Source organism: Mustela nivalis (genome assembly GCF_964662115.1).
Source record: "Mustela nivalis genome assembly, contig: HAP1_SCAFFOLD_2203, whole genome shotgun sequence".
Classification (NCBI taxonomy): Eukaryota; Metazoa; Chordata; class Mammalia; order Carnivora; family Mustelidae; genus Mustela; species Mustela nivalis.
The window spans coordinates 27846-47064 of NW_028134462.1; the positions used below are offsets into that span (position 1 = coordinate 27846).

The following is a 19219-nucleotide window of genomic DNA, read 5'->3' on the forward strand; positions in this document are numbered from 1 at the left end:
AATTATGTACATATTTATGTTACTATTTTATGTTATCTTTTGTAAACTTTGCACTTTTTTTTTTTTTTTAAACCAGCTATTCCCCCGAAGGTGTACATGGTTATACGTAATGAACAATTGCTTACTATCAATATCTGGTAAGTCTTAGTTTTTACGTATCTTAAAATTATTCCTATTTATGTTACTAGCTTTTATTATGCTGGTTATTTTTCTTTACAGGTAAAGCTTCTCAGCTTTATTCCCATAATTTACCAGGGCTTTTTGATTATGCAAGACAAATGCAGAAGTTACCTGTGGCTATTCCAGCACACAAACTTCCTGACAGGATACTGCCAAGGTAACTGTACATTTACTTATGTGTCATCCTTAGGGGTAGTACGTTAATTAATTCTAAATAACAGTTATACTACAGAAATTGAAAAAGGCACTCACTTTGGGTTAGTAGAAATCATTTGTAATGAAAAAACTGTGAGAGGTAATATATTTTCACAAGAACTAGAAGCACCTCTAGAATTTTAAAACTGATGTTTTTCACAAGATTAAAACTAATTTTTTTCTATGATTTGCTAGTAATTTTCCATCCCATACAGTGCTTTTGACATACTGTGTTAATTTTAAATAAAGTGAATTTTTTTCAAAGTACAGTTTCTAAACTTAGAAAATCAAAATGATTTATTAAATCAAGGTTTTCACATTAGAAAATAGTTACTTAGGAATTGAGGGGTTTTGTTTTTCTACTTTCGGGAATATTTCATTTTGCTCTCTCTTTCTTTGGTTATTATCATGTTGTGCCTCATTTGTTGACCAAAAGGTCTTTGGAGTCTAGTATAAATTGTATTTTAAGAAAACATTGTACTGTAGCCATTCTTCCTTTACCATCTCAGTTGTAGAGCAACTAATCTACACCCTTGGCTTTCAAGTACCTTGAAAAGCTGTTGTTCTCAATTGCTGAGTTTACAGTAGAGTTAAAATTTGCCCCATTACGCAAAAGATTTTAAACTTAACCTTTTTGATGAAAATCATTTAAAAATTATACTTCTTGCTTTTCTGTCTTCTTAAAAGATTACATTGAATTTAACTGGATCTTTTCATGATGACTCAGAGTTGCAACTCTGGGCTTGATTTATGATACTTACATTATAATATCTACAACTGGAGTTAGCTATTATCAACCCCAAGAATGGGCTCAGGGAGTTTCTTTCTTTAGATAGTGTTTGTCTGTCCCTCTTTTTCTCCCAGCTGCCACTTGGTGCTGTTGATTTTCTGTCTTCATATATAGCACATCTCCATCTAGTTGTCTGACTTGATAATCCTAAATTCCTCTGGCCATGGAAACTGACCACCAAGCTTTTAAAGTATATGTAAGGAGGGCATCTGGGTGGCTCAGTTGTTAAGTATCTGCCTTCAGCTCAGGTCAGGATCCCAGGGTCCTAGGATTGAGTCCTGCATCAAGCTCCCTGCTCATTGGGGAGCCTGCTTCTCCCTAGCCCTCTGCCGCTCCCCCTGCTCATACTCTCTCTCTGTCAAATAAATGAAATCTCTAATAAAAATAAAAATATATGTGAGGTACAAGAGCCCTCCAAGGAGTATAAAGCACATAAATTTTAATGTATTCACTTATTTTTATATCATTTTGTCAGAGACATTTGGAGCTTATTTGTAGCTGTGTTCAATTTTTCAAATTTTACTGAATATATCAGATGTGCAGAAAGTTTCCTAGTATACACATGAGACAGAATTGAATGATGTATTACCTCTTCCTTTAAGGAATTTCCATAGAAGAAAATGCTACCTCTAAGAGTACTTTAGATCTGGGCTGTTATGTCACATAACTTTGTGATAGTCAGTCTTCAGTGTTAGTAACACTCAGCAGTGTTTCCTTCTCACTTTCTCCAGTTTTGTTATCAAGAAATCAGTTGCTGTAAAATCTACTCTCAGTTCTCTCATTTACTGGCTGGAAATCTGAGAACTTTTTTTGCATGATAAAATTTTGTGTGTGTATTAGTACCAGCTCTTCTACTGTAAAGTGAACACAAATTAAACTTCTTTGAGCATCTTGTAATGTCCTGTGGTTCTCATTATAAATCTAGGTACTCACTGTCTGGTACTGTAAAGCTGCTTTAGGAAAGAGTAGGCTTTGGGATCTAGTTAGACTTGATAAATCCTGCCTTGTTCACTTAGTAGGTTTGGGACCTTGAATAAATTATACAACCTCTCATCTGTAAAATGGAACCAGTATACCTATCTTGTAAAGTTGTTTTTAAAATGATATATTATGTATGTATAGTATTTGCCATGGTTTCTGGCACCTGGTAGTGCCGGAGATCTTAGTAAGAGATCTTACTAAGATCTCTTACTAAGCAGATCTGTTGTCATCATTGTTAGGCAAGGTAATTTGAACAATGTCTGTGACGTAACCTAAAATAGCTTACAATAAATAGACTGAGAGGGACGCCTGGGTGGCTCAGTTGGTTGGACGACTGCCTTCGGCTCAGGTCATGATCCTGGAGTCTCGGGATCGAGTCCCACATCAGGCTCCCAGCTCCATGGGGAGTCTGCTTCTCTCTCTGACCTTCTCCTCGTTAATGCTCTCTCTCACTGTCTCTCTCTCAAGTAAATAAATAAAACCTTTAAATAAATAAATAAATAAATAGACTGAGAATGTTGGTTCACTTCGGATTCTAGTTAGCTGGGTGCTGGTAAATAAATTTTACTGCCTTATTGTAAAATCATGACTTAAAAGTAAGGTAAGTCTATATAGATCACTGGAGAAAATTATAAAATTTTGATAATATTTCAGTGTGCTGCTCACAGCTGTTGTGAGTATTTTCATTATTGATAACCCTCAGTTGTACTTAGTAGTTGATCTTGCATTGACTGCGTAGTATTCTTTACAGTCTTTCAGAACCTTGCAGTCAGTTAATCCTCCTGGGTTTTGACAGATTCAGTAACTTAACCTGTTAAGTAACCTTGGAACCCAGGGGACAATTTCATAAGTGCAGACCGGGAGCATTAAGTTTGTTGCAGTGGAAATCTATCAAGAGTTTGATTCAGATTTTTTTTAAACCCTAAAAAGCACTTTGGTTCAAGCAGTTTACTTAATTTAAAGGTATGGGGAATTTTTGTTTTGTTTTAAGTTATATGAAATTTCACTGTATGTAAGGGGTATTTTTATAAATATTAATATAATGCATGAATTGGAACATAAAACTCTTCCCAATATTAATGTAGTTGACGGGAACAATAGGTGCTTTAACCCAAAATTTGAATTCAAGGTATTCTAGATCATCATTGTCATTTAGTGCCTCAGTATCTGATGAATTAGTCATTGTTTAGGTACCATAATATTAACCAAATTCTAATTCACACAGATAATGTACTTACAAGTGGTTACATTTTAACAGCTTCTCTTGCAAGCTCAGAATACTTTTTAGTGAAACTGATCCAGAATTATAAAAAAGAAGTAGATTTCTTTTTTTGAAGTTGAATCACTATGAACACTACAGTTAGACTTAGGACACTAGATTAGAATTCTTTCTTCCTAGAATTGCTAACTGTATGACCTTGAGGAAATTATTAAATCTAACCCTCAGATTTCTGTGCTGTGACCTATCTTGTGGCATTATCAGAGGGACTGACACAGAACATGTGAAATTCATGGCAAACAATAAGGTCTTATTTGTAAATGTTAGCAATAGTTATTAAAGATTTTTATAAATATAAACATCAGCATATAAAACATATTAAAAGCCAAAGTTACAATACCTCAGCATTATATGCTTTGTTATTACTCAGTTGCCAATTGTACGGTGACAGGAACACCCATCAAGATTATTCTGAGCTTGTTTGGAATGGTATTGAACATCCCATGCATGCTTTACTATTTTATTACCAGCAAAGCACAGCTCTGTTTTGTTTTGTTTTAAAGACATGCAGAACAATGACCTCTAATCTGTGGCACATTTACAATTGTAAAAGAAATTTAAATATGTGTACAGAAATGGGGAAGTATAATTTGACATTTGTGTAACCTTACACTAACAGTCTGTTTTATCAACTTTCATTATAAAAGACATTTGAGTTTATGTATATTTTTTTAATTTTAGTTTTAAAAAATAATTTTAAATGAATTTTTTATACTAAGTTTGAATCAGATATTTGCAGAACCCCTAAAGGACCTTTGCCAGAAAATCTATATCCTATTCTTCCTGAGTAGAGAAATAAAAATGTCTAAAAAAAAGTTCTTAAAAATTGTTTTAGTGGTAAGACATTTTACATAGCTTCAGCTTATTATATGTGCTAAAAATATATTTCCTCAGTTTATGGCTTATCTTTTTACTTTCTTAGTGGTATCTTTTGGTAAACCAAAGTTTATATTCAACAAATTCATTCAACAAATTGCCATCTGTAGTTTGTGGTGGTAGGGATCCATCCATTAAAAAGTATCAAAGTTTATTAATATTTTCCTGTTTAATTTGTCCTTTTTGCATTTTTTTAAAGAAATCCCAAGGTCTGTTCTTCTAAATCTAAATATTTTACAGTCTTATTTTTCCATACTTTAATAAATCCTTAATCTACTTGGAGTTGGTTGGAGGAGGGATGAGAAACAGATCAAATGTATTCTTATTTTTAATAGATGACCTAGTAGATTTAACAACTCATTCTTTCTGCACTGATCTGTAATGATACCATTATCATATACTAACTTCACCTACATGTGTTATATATTCATTTTCATTTACATTTAGGAAATTTGCTGTATCAGCAAAAATCCCTGAAACCAAGTGGTGTCAGAAATGTTGTGTTGGTAAGTAAACTATTCCATAACATGTAGCTCTCCTGCTTTGCAGAATAGATAAGAAAACAGAGTGGGGCTTGTTTTTAAATCTAGTATAAAACAGTACTTCTCCAGGCATTCTGCCAGTTATAGTTTATTTTTCCCCCTTAGGTAAAACAAATGTCTTGCCCATTCAGTTTCCATGTAAACTAAACCTAATATAGTATCTTGCACGTAACAGTTGTTTTGCAGATAATTATTAACTGGATAAATGGAGAAAGTAGGATGACTTTTATTACAGCACTTTATCATACCCTGTTCTCCAGGGGTCCTGCTCCTTATCCACTCACATGCTGCTCGGTAATGGCTTAAGAATTGCATTTATTCATTCAGCGTATATTTTTATGCCTTTAATATGTAAAACCTTATGCCTGTGACGTGAAAGTTGTAGTTTCCCTGTTCACACACCACGATCCTAAAGTCTTCCTCCCCCATCACAACCAGCTGTTTTATTTGCATGGAGCAAAAGCAAGAGTTGCCTTGCCTTACCTTAAAAACCTCTGAGGCTTTATTACTTGTAAACCTGTATTTTGAGAGTTGAGTAGTAATATCTTCATGTCGCTAGAACCAAAGCATCACTGCCTCTGAACATTACCATCCAAAGCACCCTTAGTCTACCTGTCCCTCGGTGTGCCGTAGTCTCTCAGTTTGGCGGCTTCTCCCCAGATGTACTGCGGAGCCTTCCTTCGGGATCTTGCTGCCGCACCTAATCTCCCTGCTGCTGTACGTGAGACCTAAAATCTTTCTTCCCACCGCCAGAACTCATAATAACCACCTGTTTCGTCTGTGCATAAGACAAAAGTCCTGCTCATGGTGGAGGAGGTTCCAGCTTTTACTGAAAATGTTTTCACCCTGCAGTCTAATTGGGAAATTGAACTCCGGCCAGCTGATGTTCGTTTGTGTTCAGAGCATGCGACTGCTGTTGTTAGGACTTTCTGTATAATAAGAGAACTTACATATACTTTTTTGCCTTGACAGTGCGAAATCCTTACACAGGCCATAAGTACCTATGTGGGGCACTTCAGACTAGCATTGTTTTATTAGAATGGGTTGAACCAATGCAGAAATTTATGTTAATTAAGGTAAGCATGAAAAGCAACCTCAGTCATTCTTAGTATAAAAGCTTCATTAAGTTAATTTTCCTATTCTTTAAAAAAAAAAAAAACATTTTTTTCTTTTTTCCCCGTTTCTTCTCAAGCTAATTTCATGACTTTGTTTTGTGTGGCATGGTAGTGAAAAGCTGCCTGACTGTAAGGAAATCAGTTGGCCAGATAGAAGTTTTAGAAGAGACTAGAGAAATAGTTCAGGGAAATGGCACTAGGAGTGAGAAATAGCCTCTCACAGACAGTCTTGTGTCCAGAACAGGGGTGTGTGAAGAAGCAGTGGGGTGTTGTTTGAATATATTCTCTGGTTGACCCACTCCATCACAGAGAAACAACCTACAGGTTGGCATTTGGCCTAAGAGGACTAGGGATAACCATAGAGAGAGGGAACTTATTTATTTGAATTCTGTGCTTAACTGTTAATTTGCCCAGGCCTTCCCATGTGTGGGTTATTTTGGGGGGCGGGTTTCATGCCTAAGTTTCTCTAGAATCTTTAATGAATATTCTTTAAAATATTTAATATTACTCAGCTGGACTTAAAATTGGAGGAAAAACTAATAAAATGGTTCACTCACACCAGGGAAATACCAAATAGATTTTTTAAAGCTGATTTCTTTGCTATTTAATATAAATTAAGTAGTCTTATTTCCTGAGCATTTGAGATGTCCCTGGAACTTGAGGTCAGAATATAACTGGAGTAGATTCTTCCTAAATTTTACAGTACAGCATTAAGGTATTTAAAGTATTGGATTCCTGTTATTTAAATTTCTATAAGTGATTAAGGAATCTGGTTTTAATTTCATACCACTATTTATTAACCTCAACATTAAGTAGGGCTAAAGAAATGGAAAAATAGCTTCAAGAGATTTGAACCATTGAGGTGCTATTGCCACAAATCACTGAAACAAAAATTGTTTAAATCAAAAGCTGAAGGGGAAAAGTAAGTAACCGTATAAACTGTCTAAAGCAGAGCCTCTGGATACAGCCCATTTATGGCAAAAAACTCTTTTGTTCTTAGCTCCTCTTTGTTCTTGCCTATTTGACAAAAGCACACCTTCTCCTAGATGGGAGTGGTCAAGTGCACGCCATTTGATATTTCTGCAAACCTTCCCTTCCCTGTCTTCTTCCTACCATTCCCCCTTTAGTCTATTTTAGATATATCCTCTCTATTCCTTTCATTCCTAACCTCTGTCAGAATGAAAAATAGTTTCATTAGATCATTGTTCAGAGATACAGTCTGATTAAACCTAAGGATGAATGAATTTTTTGTGTCACGTGATATGTTATACCACTTATCCCAACATAATGGAAGACCATTCTCTCTGTTAAAGGGATTTTAGGTATGAAGAATATGCAGGAGAAAATATATACTTAGAAGACATGGGGAGCATAAAAATTACCCATCCACATCTTCTCTTTTCCATGACTTCTGTAGTCCAGGGGAGCCTGGCTCTGACTAATTTAATGAGGCCTGTTGCTAGTGTTCTAAGATACTATAAGTAACTTAAAATACAGTCTCCCTCAAGACTTCCCACCTTCCCATTTTTCTTAAACTCCCTGAGCTCTCTGTAGGCTCTTACCCTGAATCTCAACCCAATTCTCCTTCCCCTGTCTCTCTCAAGATATTGTGGGTATTTTGTTTCTGTATTTGACTTTATTGTGACTCGTGTTTATGATGTTTCTGTTCTGCAGTCTTAAAAGATGTGTTCAAAAACATTTTTATCCTTTCTGTAGTCTTCCTTCCTCTTAATGACATTTTTGACAGTTTTTGCTTCATTAGACTACATTTTCATCAAAAGTAAAAGTTAGAAATTAAAGACCTTGCCAACAAACAATTATGTATTCATTACAAACCAAGCAAAACTACAGAGACAAAAATAAGATGTAGTCACTGGCCTCAAGGACCAACACCATTAGTAATTGGATTTAGAGCTCTTAGACAGAAGTTCTCTTCTATTAATGACTTAACAATACTTAATAGAAGCTAAATAGAATTATTTACAATCTCTTGGTTTTCTTATTTGCTGACAAAAAAAGTTAAACAGAGGCATTTTTTCCTGCTTTACTGCTCTTAATCACATTTCAAAGAGAATTATTTTAAATACTTTGCCTTATTAAAAATCTGACTGATGTTAGGCAAAGCCTATTCCCCAGGTAATGAAAGAGCTTCTAGAGAGGGGGTTTGATGAGACGTGTCTATAGCCATGGGGTGGAGGTCGTCTGACAGCCCCAGGAAAGGAGGGGATATGGATGGGAGCAGCAGGTGCACAGAGAGCTTTACCTTCTAGGTGCGAGGACCACATTGTATTTTCTAACACTTTGAGAGTAGTAGCCATGGTAGCCCCAATTCACCTGTTTCTTTGCTCCAGACTTCATTATCTTTAGAATTTACAAGTTGCTAGGTGAGAGAATAAATTCAGTAGCTTTGTTAAATACTAATAATACTAACCTTTTGGGAAATAAAATGAAAATACAGCCCATTTATAAGAGAAACAGAAATATAAATATATTAACAATGGGCTTATTAAAGTATGTGTAAGACTTGATATTTTTTGGAAAAACAACTTTATTGTGAAGCACCTCAGAACTCCCCATGATCCCCCCCCCACCAAGTCAGCTCCCTTACTTTCCATTTTTACTGTATAAGCACACTCCCCTAAACATTAGAGTTAATTTTACCTGATTTTTCAACAGCGTGTAAGTGGAATCATAAAATATGTATTCATTCGTATCTGGCATCATGTTTGTGTCGTTGGGATACAGCTGTAGTCATTCGTTTCATTTTCATTGCTCTAAGTTCCCGTTGTGTGAAATGCTGAATATGGCGTCATTTTATCTGTCTACTGTTGATGGGCATTTGGGTTACTTCCACTTTTTTGTTATTTGAACAAAACTGCTGTGAACATTTTTGAATATGCCTTCTATCCACATGCACACTTTTACTGTCCAGAACATATAACCAGAGCATTATTGCAGGGCCCAGAGGAATGCGTATCTTCAACAGGAACAGATAACGTAGTTAACCTGTGTGGCTGCACCATGTAGTTCATGCTTTAATCACCTTGTGAGTGTTGGGTCCATGGTCAAAGGAGCGAGACTGATACAAAGCGAAGGTCAAGCAAAGCTTTATTTTGTGCCAAGCATTGAGAATCAAACTGACCGGCCAGGGCCATCCCTTGCAAAGAGGTGAACCCTCTCTTTTTTACAGACTAGCTTTTAAGGGCAAAGGCCATGTGGTTGGGCCTGGCCATGCACAGGTGACCAATGAGATTGTAACACAGAGAAAGCTGCCAGTCCTGCTAGGTCACACATAAGTGACCAATTGAGTTACAATTTACCCTATAGTAGATATTTGAGCTAGCCTATCACCTTGATCAGAATTGGCGCCCATACTCCTTGGTAGCTAGGGAGACCATATGCGCCCCCACTGATTGGATACCTCCACCGGCCTGACCCACCCTTGTATTTGGGCTTTGTTACCTGGGACTGGTTTCCAGGACTTTTTTTTAAGTAAGTTCCCTGAAGGGGGAAGGATGGAGCTGCTCTGGCTAAATGGGCCCTTACAGTGAGCATTCTTCTGCTCCTCTCCTGGTAACACTTGTTATTGTCAGTCATTTCATTTTAGTCATTCGGGTGGATATATAGTGTCTCTTGTAGTTTAATTTCCTGATCAATGATGATGTTAATGGTCTCCATCTATTTTTCTAAACTTACAAAATATGAACTTATTTAGTCCTCTTATAGCAATATAAAAATAATTTCGAAGCTATGTAAAATTAAAATTGTTTACATTGTTTACATTGTAACAATTTGTGAATAGTCACTTGAGCTATAAGGCTATAGCTATAAGGCTAAATTTCTCTTATTTGTGGTTTTTTTCTGTCCACTTACAAGAAGAATGTTGCTTGCTAATTAGCATTTCAATGCTCTTACCCATGTTGGCTTGGTTGGATAAGAAGATGGAGAATAACAGGCACGTCGAAGTGGACGACAGGAGGCTCTGCCACAAAGGGGTGGGCAATGCTAGGCCAGTCACCAAATTTCTGGGTCTCTGTTTCCACCTCTGAAAAGTGAGGGTTGAACAGATGGTTTCTAAGTTCCCTTCCAGCCCTAATGTCCCCAAATTATGTGATTTTTGACTTAAAAAAGATTTACGGTGCTAATTTTTCTGCATATCCAAAGTTTCTGTGACAAGAAGCAATCTTTTTAGGAGAGAGTTATGTTCTATATTTTCATAGAGCTAAAAATTCTTAATGGTGTTCTCATGAAATTACTTGATTTTTATTTTCCTTTGTCTAAGATACTTTCATTTCTCTCTCCAGCACATAGATTTTCCCATACCGTGTCCACTTAGAATGTTTGAGATGCTGGTAGTCCCGGAGCAGGAGTACCCTTTAGTCTGTGTTGGTGTCAGTAGGGGGAGAGACTTCAACCAAGTGGTTCGATTTGAAACAGTCAATCCAAACTCTACCTCTTCGTGGTTTACAGAATCAGGTTTGTGATTTTTATTGAATTACTAAGGCCAATATATTTGATTTTATAAGTAATAAATTTACCATATCTCTTTTTAGGCAAAAAACAGTGCATAAAAATCCAATCTAGAATAACTTATTAAACTGGAAAAAGAGAAGATGGCTTGCTTTAAAATAGTGAATTTGTTTGAAGCATTTGAAACATCAGATGTTCCCCCAACTTAAGTGTGCTTCGGAATCACCCAGAGGCTTGCTGGCCCCCACTGCCAGAGCCCTTCATTCCCTAGCTCTGGAGTGGGGCCCATGAATTTTCATTTCTGTGTGTTCCCAGGTAGCACTGATGGTGTTGATACAGCAGCCACACTTTGAGAACTACACATAGACACATATGTCCAGGCCTAGAAATGTTGATTGAAATAAAAGGAAAAATTGCATTGAGTATAGTTTATTTTCCATTATACTCATCTGTAATTGATACACGGGTACTGTGCAATAACGTTAATAAATGTTTGTTGATTTGTAACTAGGATATAAATTATAACTAAACAGCGATTTCTGAAATATTAGAGGGTACTTGAAAATAATTCTTTTATATAAGTTGTTTCCTTAAATTTTGATCTGTGTTGTCCAGTTGCATAGTAGATCTTTCCTTCATAGTATCTTAGGAAATAATTCCAATTAATGAGCTTTTTACAGAAATTTGTTGATAGTTGAAACCTTCAATTTTGTTGTTGTAGTCAGTACATTAATAAAACTTGTGTTTCATGGTAAATAAATCTTGGTTGAACTTTTACACTTTAAAAAAAAGTGACCTGAACAATCTTTTTTTTCTTATGTTTAAAGCTCTGTGTTTATTACGGAGCTCTTTTTGATGTTTTTCCCTTAAAAATAACATTGTACAATGTTTTGCTATAAAATAGTGGCTGTTTTAGAAGGCACTTTTTATATATTTAGAGAATTGGGGGGAGGAGCAAGGGGCAAGAGGGCCGGGGGGAGTTAGGGAAAATCTTAACTGGGCGCTGTGTGCAGTGCAGAGCCTGACACAGGGCTCAATCTCATGACCTGAGATCATGGCCTGAGCCAAAATCAAGAGTCACACTTAACTGACCGAGCCACCTAGGTGCCCCTAAAAGGCAGTTTTTAAAGGTTTTGCAGAGGCCTTTTGTCAGAGTCTTTGAATTCTTAGGGAAATATTAAGAAGCCAGTTTGGCAATAAATACTGATTTTTCATGAGTTTGTTGGAAGCCTGAATGTTCACAGAAGGAAAGAAACTAAGTGTTGAGGCTTTTTTGGCAGTGAAAAAAAATGACAAACACATTCACAAAAACCTAGAAACAATTACACGACTTACTGAAGCCCAGGACAGTTGAAAGAGCTTTCCTTTAAGGATACATTGTTGAAGGGAAACATGGTTGGCCCCTGGCAACATACGTGGCTTCTGTAGCTCCCCCAAATTGTACTGCATTCTCCCTTAGACACCCATTTTCTCTCTCAGACAGCGGGTGCACTCCTGCTTTCCTGATCTCTTCTTCCCTATCTAACAGGAAGGCATTGTTGGGGGACTGGTACTTCAGTGTTAGTGAGTTTCAGTTAATGCATTTCTCCTGAGCATCTTAATTTTAAATCCTTTTCTACTAATTGTTAAATGAAGGGTGTAATCTCTGTGCAAAAGAATTTTGTACAGCTGTGGGTACCTTCCTTCTTTGGAACTTTTTATTTCATTCTCTTAACGTAAGGAAACCCCTTTATTAGAGGTTAAAAATGGTAAGTATAACTCATCTCTGGTTTTGAGATGAGGCAATAAAAATTGAGAGAGAAAGTATAGTTAGACTTTAGAATCATATGAAATTCTAAGCCAGGGGTTTCCTAAACTCTGCTGCAGTTAGAATCTACCTTTGGAAGCTTTTAAAACTTTCTGATGCCTCAAGTCATACACACCTCCAATTAAATAGCAAAATCTAGATGTGGCAGGTAGGCATCGGTACTTTTTATTAAAGATCTCTAGATAATTCCAGTGTTTGGTAACTAAGTGATACAAGCAGTTAATAAAAATTTATTTTACTGACTTTCTCCCTGGTAATACTACACTGGCTTCCTGAACTGAAGTGGATTATATATATGTTCAGACTGTCAATTTTCACAATGTGTATAAGAGCTACAACGATCGGATTTGCAGGAGGCCTATTCCATGTTCTTTCAGCCCTGGTTGGTTACAGAAGTACCAGGTCTAAAACACATTTGAATGTCTGAAATACGGCAGTCCTTGCTGGGATGGCCTAAGACTAAACACTATGGGAAATAGAAAATGGTAGACTATAGATTATCAGACTCCTTCTGCAGGAAATACAAGGCCAGAAACAAAGGCCTATGGCTCAGCAATTTCAGTTTTGATGTTCATATGAAGTTTGGGATATCCTACTTTTCACTTCATGGCAAATCATTTAAATATTCTCAGTTTGTAAGAACTTGGATAAATCATTATAATAATAATGCCTCTTTGCATTTTGGTAATACTTCACACTTCTCAAAATACTTCAGTTTTAATTCATTTGTACTTGAAATAATTTGTTTAACCCTCATTCATTCACTCAATAAGTATTGCACGTGGTACTGGGCACTTCCATATAGTGATGTGCAAATCCTAGTTCCTGGCCTTCTGAGCTTAAAAGCAGAAATCATTCATAACCATAATGTGGAAGATTAGACTCCTGATTTCACATAGTAATAGAAATAATGACATCACCGGTAGGAAGGACAAAGGTTAAAACGGTCAGCCCTCCACCAAGTGCTCACTTCGTTTAGCACCGCATTGGAGTTTAGACCTGAGCAGATTTCTCAACCACTGCACATGTATAACTAAAAATTTAAATCTATTTCCAATTCAGTGATACTCAGAATTCTTGTTTTTACATCTCTGTGCTTTCAGTGTTACTTTATGTGTAAGTTCATTGAGTTTGTTTGTGTTACAGATAGCCCACAGACAAGCGTTACTCATGTTACCCAGCTGGAGAGAGATACCATTCTTGTATGCTTGGACTGTAAGTTTTTATTTATGAGCATCTTATTTTAATATGCATTTTTAAGCTTAGTTTCTGAGTGACTCTTCCCCCTTCCACCTTCTTTAGGTTGTATAAAAATAGTAAATCTTCAAGGAAGATTAAAATCTAGCAGAAAATTATCATCTGAACTCACCTTTGATTTCCAGATTGAGTCAATAGGTAAGTAAAAGTTTTGTATTTCTTGTCTGATTACAGCAAGAGCTGCTTAAAGTAACTTACCTGATAATTATCTGAAATTATAGAAAGATATTACTAAGGTCACATGTTTTTTAAAATACAGGATATAATGAATATGAGGTCAGGGGCAGTCTTCACTTTATACATTCTGTGAAATAGTTTAATAACTGATATAATCTATAGTTAATGGTACCCACCTTAGAGATTTGACTGACTTTCTTTCTTTCTTTCTTTCTTTCTTTCTTTCTTTCTTTCTTTCTTTTTAAAGATTTTATTTACTTATTTGATAGACAGATCACAAGTAGACAGAGAGGCAGGCAGAGCGAGGAAGGGAAGCAGGCTCCCCGCTGAGTAGAGAGGCCGATGCAGGGCTCAATTTCAGGACCCTGAGATCATGACCTGAGCCAGAGACGGAGGCTTTAACCCACTGAGCCACCCAGGTGCCCTGAGATCTGACATTTCAAAAGAAATAAATAAATCTTATTTTTCATAACACAGTTATGAATTCCCATTTCCTCCCTATAAGTACTTTAAAATTTAGGACTTACAGTACTCTCTTGTATTTTTGCTATTGTATCTGCTGATGAGAGCATTTTAGGTATCTCCATAAGGAGATCATGGAATCTCTCTGGCATTCTCACATTTTGTTTGACTAAAGTATTTTCTAAAAGAGGATTTCATACAGAATCAGTATTCTAAAATGATTAGATTCCAGAAGAATTAGGTTAAGAATAATCATATATTTGATTGTGCTGAGAAAATGAATGAGAGCTAATTCAGTATTTAACTGGACAAAGTTTTTTTGATCTTCATTATCAGGGAAAGATACTTGCACCTATATACGTTGGTTGAGGGTAGGGCCAAGGGCAGATAGTTCATTTGTTTTAATCCTGGATCTGTTTTTACTCTCTCCTCCAATTAGAATGTCTCTCTGCCAGCAAGCAAATGCTGATGGTAATAATGAGGGAAATCTCTTCAAGATGTTAGAAAGGAATCCATGCTTAAAAACACATAGCCAGGGCCAAAAAGCAAGACAAAGAACAGAAACTCTAAGCAATATGCAGGCCTGAAGCCAACAGACATGCTGGGCTCCTGATGATAAAGAAGATTAAAAGTATCCCACAGGATATGGGAACCAGATTCCTTGCTTTAAGTGCCTAGTAACCAAGACTCTCCCCACTAAGGCCTAATGGCTTTATAGGAAATTTTTATCTGCCCTTGAAAAATAGAGAGGTTCCCTATCCTGTATGGACTATTTCAGATTATTGAACAAATTAGTGTTTAACACTGATACTAAAATCAAGCAAGATGAGTACAGAAAACAAAATTATCCAGTCTCATGAAAACAGATTTTGAAAAAATATAAACGAAGTACTAGCAATTAGAATTCCACATCATCAAATAATAGACTTTATCTCAGGAAAGCAAGGATGGTTCATTCAGCATCAGAAAATTTGTTTATGTAATGTAGCACATTACATTTCAGAAAAAGGTCACATAATTTTTCAGTAAATACACAACACAGAAAGAATCCAAGTTATTCATGATTTAAGAAAAAAAAAAAACAGCTTCTTAGAAAATTAGAAATAGAAAGAAATCTTCATCTAGCAAAGGTTATACATACTTTTATACATACTTCAGTGGTCAAATTCTCCCATTAAAGTCAAGAACAAGATAAGAATACCTGCTGTTCTCACATTTCAACATCATCTTATAAGAAAAGACAAGATAAGAAAAGGAAACTAAGAGAATTAGAAAAAAGTAAAAGATCCTTTTTTGCCAATAGTACAATTATCTACATAGAATGTATAGCTCTCTAAGTAAACTACTGAACCAGTAGGAGAATTTGGAGTTGCTGGATGTGACTAATACAAATGAATAGCTTTTTAGTGTGCCAGAAATTAAGAAATTTTTGATAGGAAAAAAGATCTCATTGACAATGGCAATAAAATATGTGGAAATAAATGTAATCCAAACATGTTTAAAACCATTATCTAGGAAATTCCAAATTATTGTTTAAAAACATAAAAGAACAAATGAAGAACCATACCGTGTCCATGGGTAGACGGACTACGAGAAAGGTTTCAGTTCTTTATAAGTTAAACCACACAGATGTTCTGTGCCACTTGATAAACTTATCTGAAAATTTAATGGAAGAACTAAATGCCAAGAATAATAAAATAAATAGTAAAATAAGTAAATAAAAATAAATAAATACTTCAGTATTCCTCAGTATTGAAACTTTGACAAAGCCATAGTGATTAAGACAGTGTGAGATCAACACAGAGTTAAGTAAATAGAACAGTGGCACTAGAAGAGAAGGCTCAGAAATGCGCCTACATGTAAACGGAAATTCACAGTGTGATATGTCAGTGGAAAATGGTAGACGTTCAGCAAATGATGCTGGTACAATTGGTTATCTGCAGGAAACAAAATTGGATGTTTTCCTCACTGGATACACACAACAATGTGTGTTTAAATATGTAAATATTAAAAACAAAACTAATATTTTTATTAAGTACATATGCCTGTGTCCCATTCATTCTTTTTCTAGAATTAGAAAATTTTGCACCTGTATTCAAAAAGAGGCACAGAGTGTTTATTATAGATGGTAATAACAAAAAACTAGAAACAACTTAAATGTTCATCAGATCACATGTATGAAAGTTGGAAACATTTAGTATAAAGTTTGATATTGTGTAGTAGTAATAAAAACAGGCATGAGAATGACAGACCCTAAATTTATAATAGTAGTTACGTCAGGGAGGAAGGAAGGACTGGAATGGGATTACAGAGGGTTGTAAATGGATGCCGGCTGTATTTGGTTTTGTTTAAAACAAAAGGCAAATATGGTAAAAATGTTAAGATTTGATAATTATGTGGTGGATACATAGGTTTCCGTGCTATTTTCATATTGTTAAAATACCTTATTTCAAATATTTCCATTTTATCAAAACAAAAATTTTAATAAACAAAACAATATTTTTGAAGAATTTTCTTTTTTCTTGCCTAAAAGATGAATAAAGCCTGTCTGGTATATGTATGTTTTAAATTTCAAAAGTAAAGATGCCATGTAAATATGGAATAGCTGACATTAGTTATTAAATGAAGTATTACTATGCAAGATAGAGGGACAAAATGATGCTTATTGGTTGAACTTTTGTACTATTAACAGTAACTGAGCTGTTCTTGCCTGCTAGTTTGCCTACAAGACAGTGTGCTAGCTTTCTGGAAACACGGAATGCAAGGTAGAAGTTTTAGATCTAATGAGGTAAGTAATCTTTTAAATACTGTGTATATTAGGGTTGCCTGGTTGCTTAGTTGGTTAAGCCTTTGACTTCGGCTCAGGTCGTGATCTCAGGGTCCTGGGATCGAGCCCCACTTCCTGCTCCCTGCTCAGCAGGGAGTCTGCTTTTCCCTCTGCCCATCCACCTGCTGCAGCTCATGGTCTCTCTGTCTCTTTCTCAAATAAATAAATTAAAAACATCACTTAGAACAACAGCATAGATGCTGATTCTTTTTGTCTTGAGGCACCTTTCTACTTTGTATTTCAGAAATAATGACCAGAGTGGGCTTATAGGTAAAGGATTGCACATTACTTTTCAGCCACTATGTCTCCTGTTTCTCTTAGCCTGATTCACTTGACATTTGTAAGATTCTTTCTCCCCACCCCTTTTAATAATAGACACCTTGGTAAAGACATGCCAATTGTATATTCTGATTGGTTTAAGATTTTATTTATTTATTCATTCATTCATCATTTTTTTTTTTAAATTTTAGAAAAAGAAAGCATGAGAAGGAGAGGGACAAAGGGAGAGACAATCCCCAGCAGACTCCGAGTTGAGTGCAAAACCCAACACAGGGCTTGATCTCATGACCCTGAGATCATGACCTGAGCTGAAACCAAGAGTCAGGTTCTGACTGAGCCACCCAGGCACGCTGCCCTGTTTCTTCCTACCTTAATTTAACTTCAGGAACAGTTTAACTCCCAGCTCCCAAGTCCTAGGACATATTCAGTTCTGCTCAGCCTTTCCACCAGAAAGTGCTGAGCTTACAAAATGTGAGCAAGATGTGGTACTTTCCCCCAGGAATATCATAGGCAAGTGAAATCATCAGAAATCCTCCCTGGATCCCCAAAACCAATCCTCACTTGAGCAGGAAAGGGAAAGGAAAACCTTAAGTGCCTCAAGCAAAAAGTAGCTCATTTGTGTCCTAACCTGTCATTCTAAGCTCAGAGTATTTCTTCTAAGCACGTGGACATTTTAATAGCAGAGTGACCATGAGCATGGGTTCCAGAGTTGAAACACTGGGTTCAGGTCTCCACCCTGCTGTTTTGTAACCATAGCCCTGGCGTATCACTTAACTTCTCTTTGCCTTTACTTCCCATTTGTGAATTGAGGATAACAAAATGGTACTTACTTCATTAGTTATTAAGATTAATTGAAAGAAAGTATATAATGTGCTCGGCATAATGCCCGGCTTACAGTAGGTATTCAGGAAAAGAGGGGCACATTGGTGGCCAGTCAGTAGAGCATGCATGTGACTTTGACCATAGGGTTGTAAGTTCGAGCCCCATTTGGGTTGCAGAGACTACTTAAAAATAAAATCTTTTGAAGAAAAGAAAAGAAACTTCATAGCTAATAGGTTTCTAGTAGTTATTCCCACAAGAGGGCTTCTCAGGAATATGTTTTAAAATCACCTGGGGGCATTGAGCAGGGAGATAAAAACAGTCTAATAAACACTAGGCAGAGAAAGAAAGACACCGTAGGCAGGATACCAGAAAGCAGTTTAAGAAAAAGAAGTCCAAAAAAGCACCTGCGCTGAGGGGCTTTTTCTTTTCTTCTCTTTTTTTAAAGATTGTAATTATTTAAGGGAGACAGAAAGAGCACAAGCAGGTGAAGGGACAGAGAGAGAGGAAGCAGGCTCCCCGCTGAGCAGAGAGTCCGATGTGGGGCTCGATCCCAGGACCCTGAGATCAAGACCTGAGCCGAAGGCAGATGCTTACCCCACTGAGCCACCCAGGAGTCCCTGAGGGGCTTTTTCAAACTGTGCTGGCAGCCCTTACTAAATACTGCTTCTCCAAAAGTGTTGTATCCTTCTAATAGGCAAACCCCAAAACACATGGAAGATTATGTGGGTGACCCACTATTACTGTAGTGAGCATGTTGGATTCTTCAGGTGTGCTGGGTTCCGAAACAGGTTGAGAATCGCTGGTGTTTCCAGAATAACTAATTGTGGAGATACTAATAGAATACTTTTAGTTTGGAAAGCAAATTGTTTTTTCAGCCTACAAAACTGTGGGGAGAAGTTTCTGCCATTATAATTTGGAATGTTTTGCACTCAGTGAGCAACAAATCATGGGTTTTTCTTTCTCCCGTAGACTTCTCTTTAGGGACGCCTGGGTGGCTCAGTTGGTTGGACGACTGCCTTCGGCTCAGGTCATGATCCCGGAGTCCCGGGATCAAGTCCCGCATCGGGCTCCCAGCTCCATGAGTCTGGGAGTCTGCTTCTCCCTCTGACCTTCTCCTCGCTCATGCTCTCTCTCTCACTGTCTCTCTCTCAAATGAATAA

General features: G+C 36.5%; 1 protein-coding gene across 1 annotated transcript in view; it reads left to right on the forward strand.

The window, feature by feature from the left end:
- Positions 1-19219, forward strand: part of LOC309858330 (mitogen-activated protein kinase kinase kinase kinase 3-like) — a gene marked incomplete at its 5' end in the record, with an annotated part of 39480 nt that overhangs the window by 17400 nt on the left and 2861 nt on the right. Inside the window, 8 exons of the mRNA XM_082751010.1 lie at positions 77-137; positions 220-337; positions 4749-4807; positions 5816-5919; positions 10263-10434; positions 13382-13450; positions 13538-13630; positions 16849-16919. Coding sequence (XP_082607136.1) covers positions 77-137; positions 220-337; positions 4749-4807; positions 5816-5919; positions 10263-10434; positions 13382-13450; positions 13538-13630; positions 16849-16919 — 747 coding nt within the window. The remainder of the gene's footprint in view (positions 1-76; positions 138-219; positions 338-4748; positions 4808-5815; positions 5920-10262; positions 10435-13381; positions 13451-13537; positions 13631-16848; positions 16920-19219) is intronic.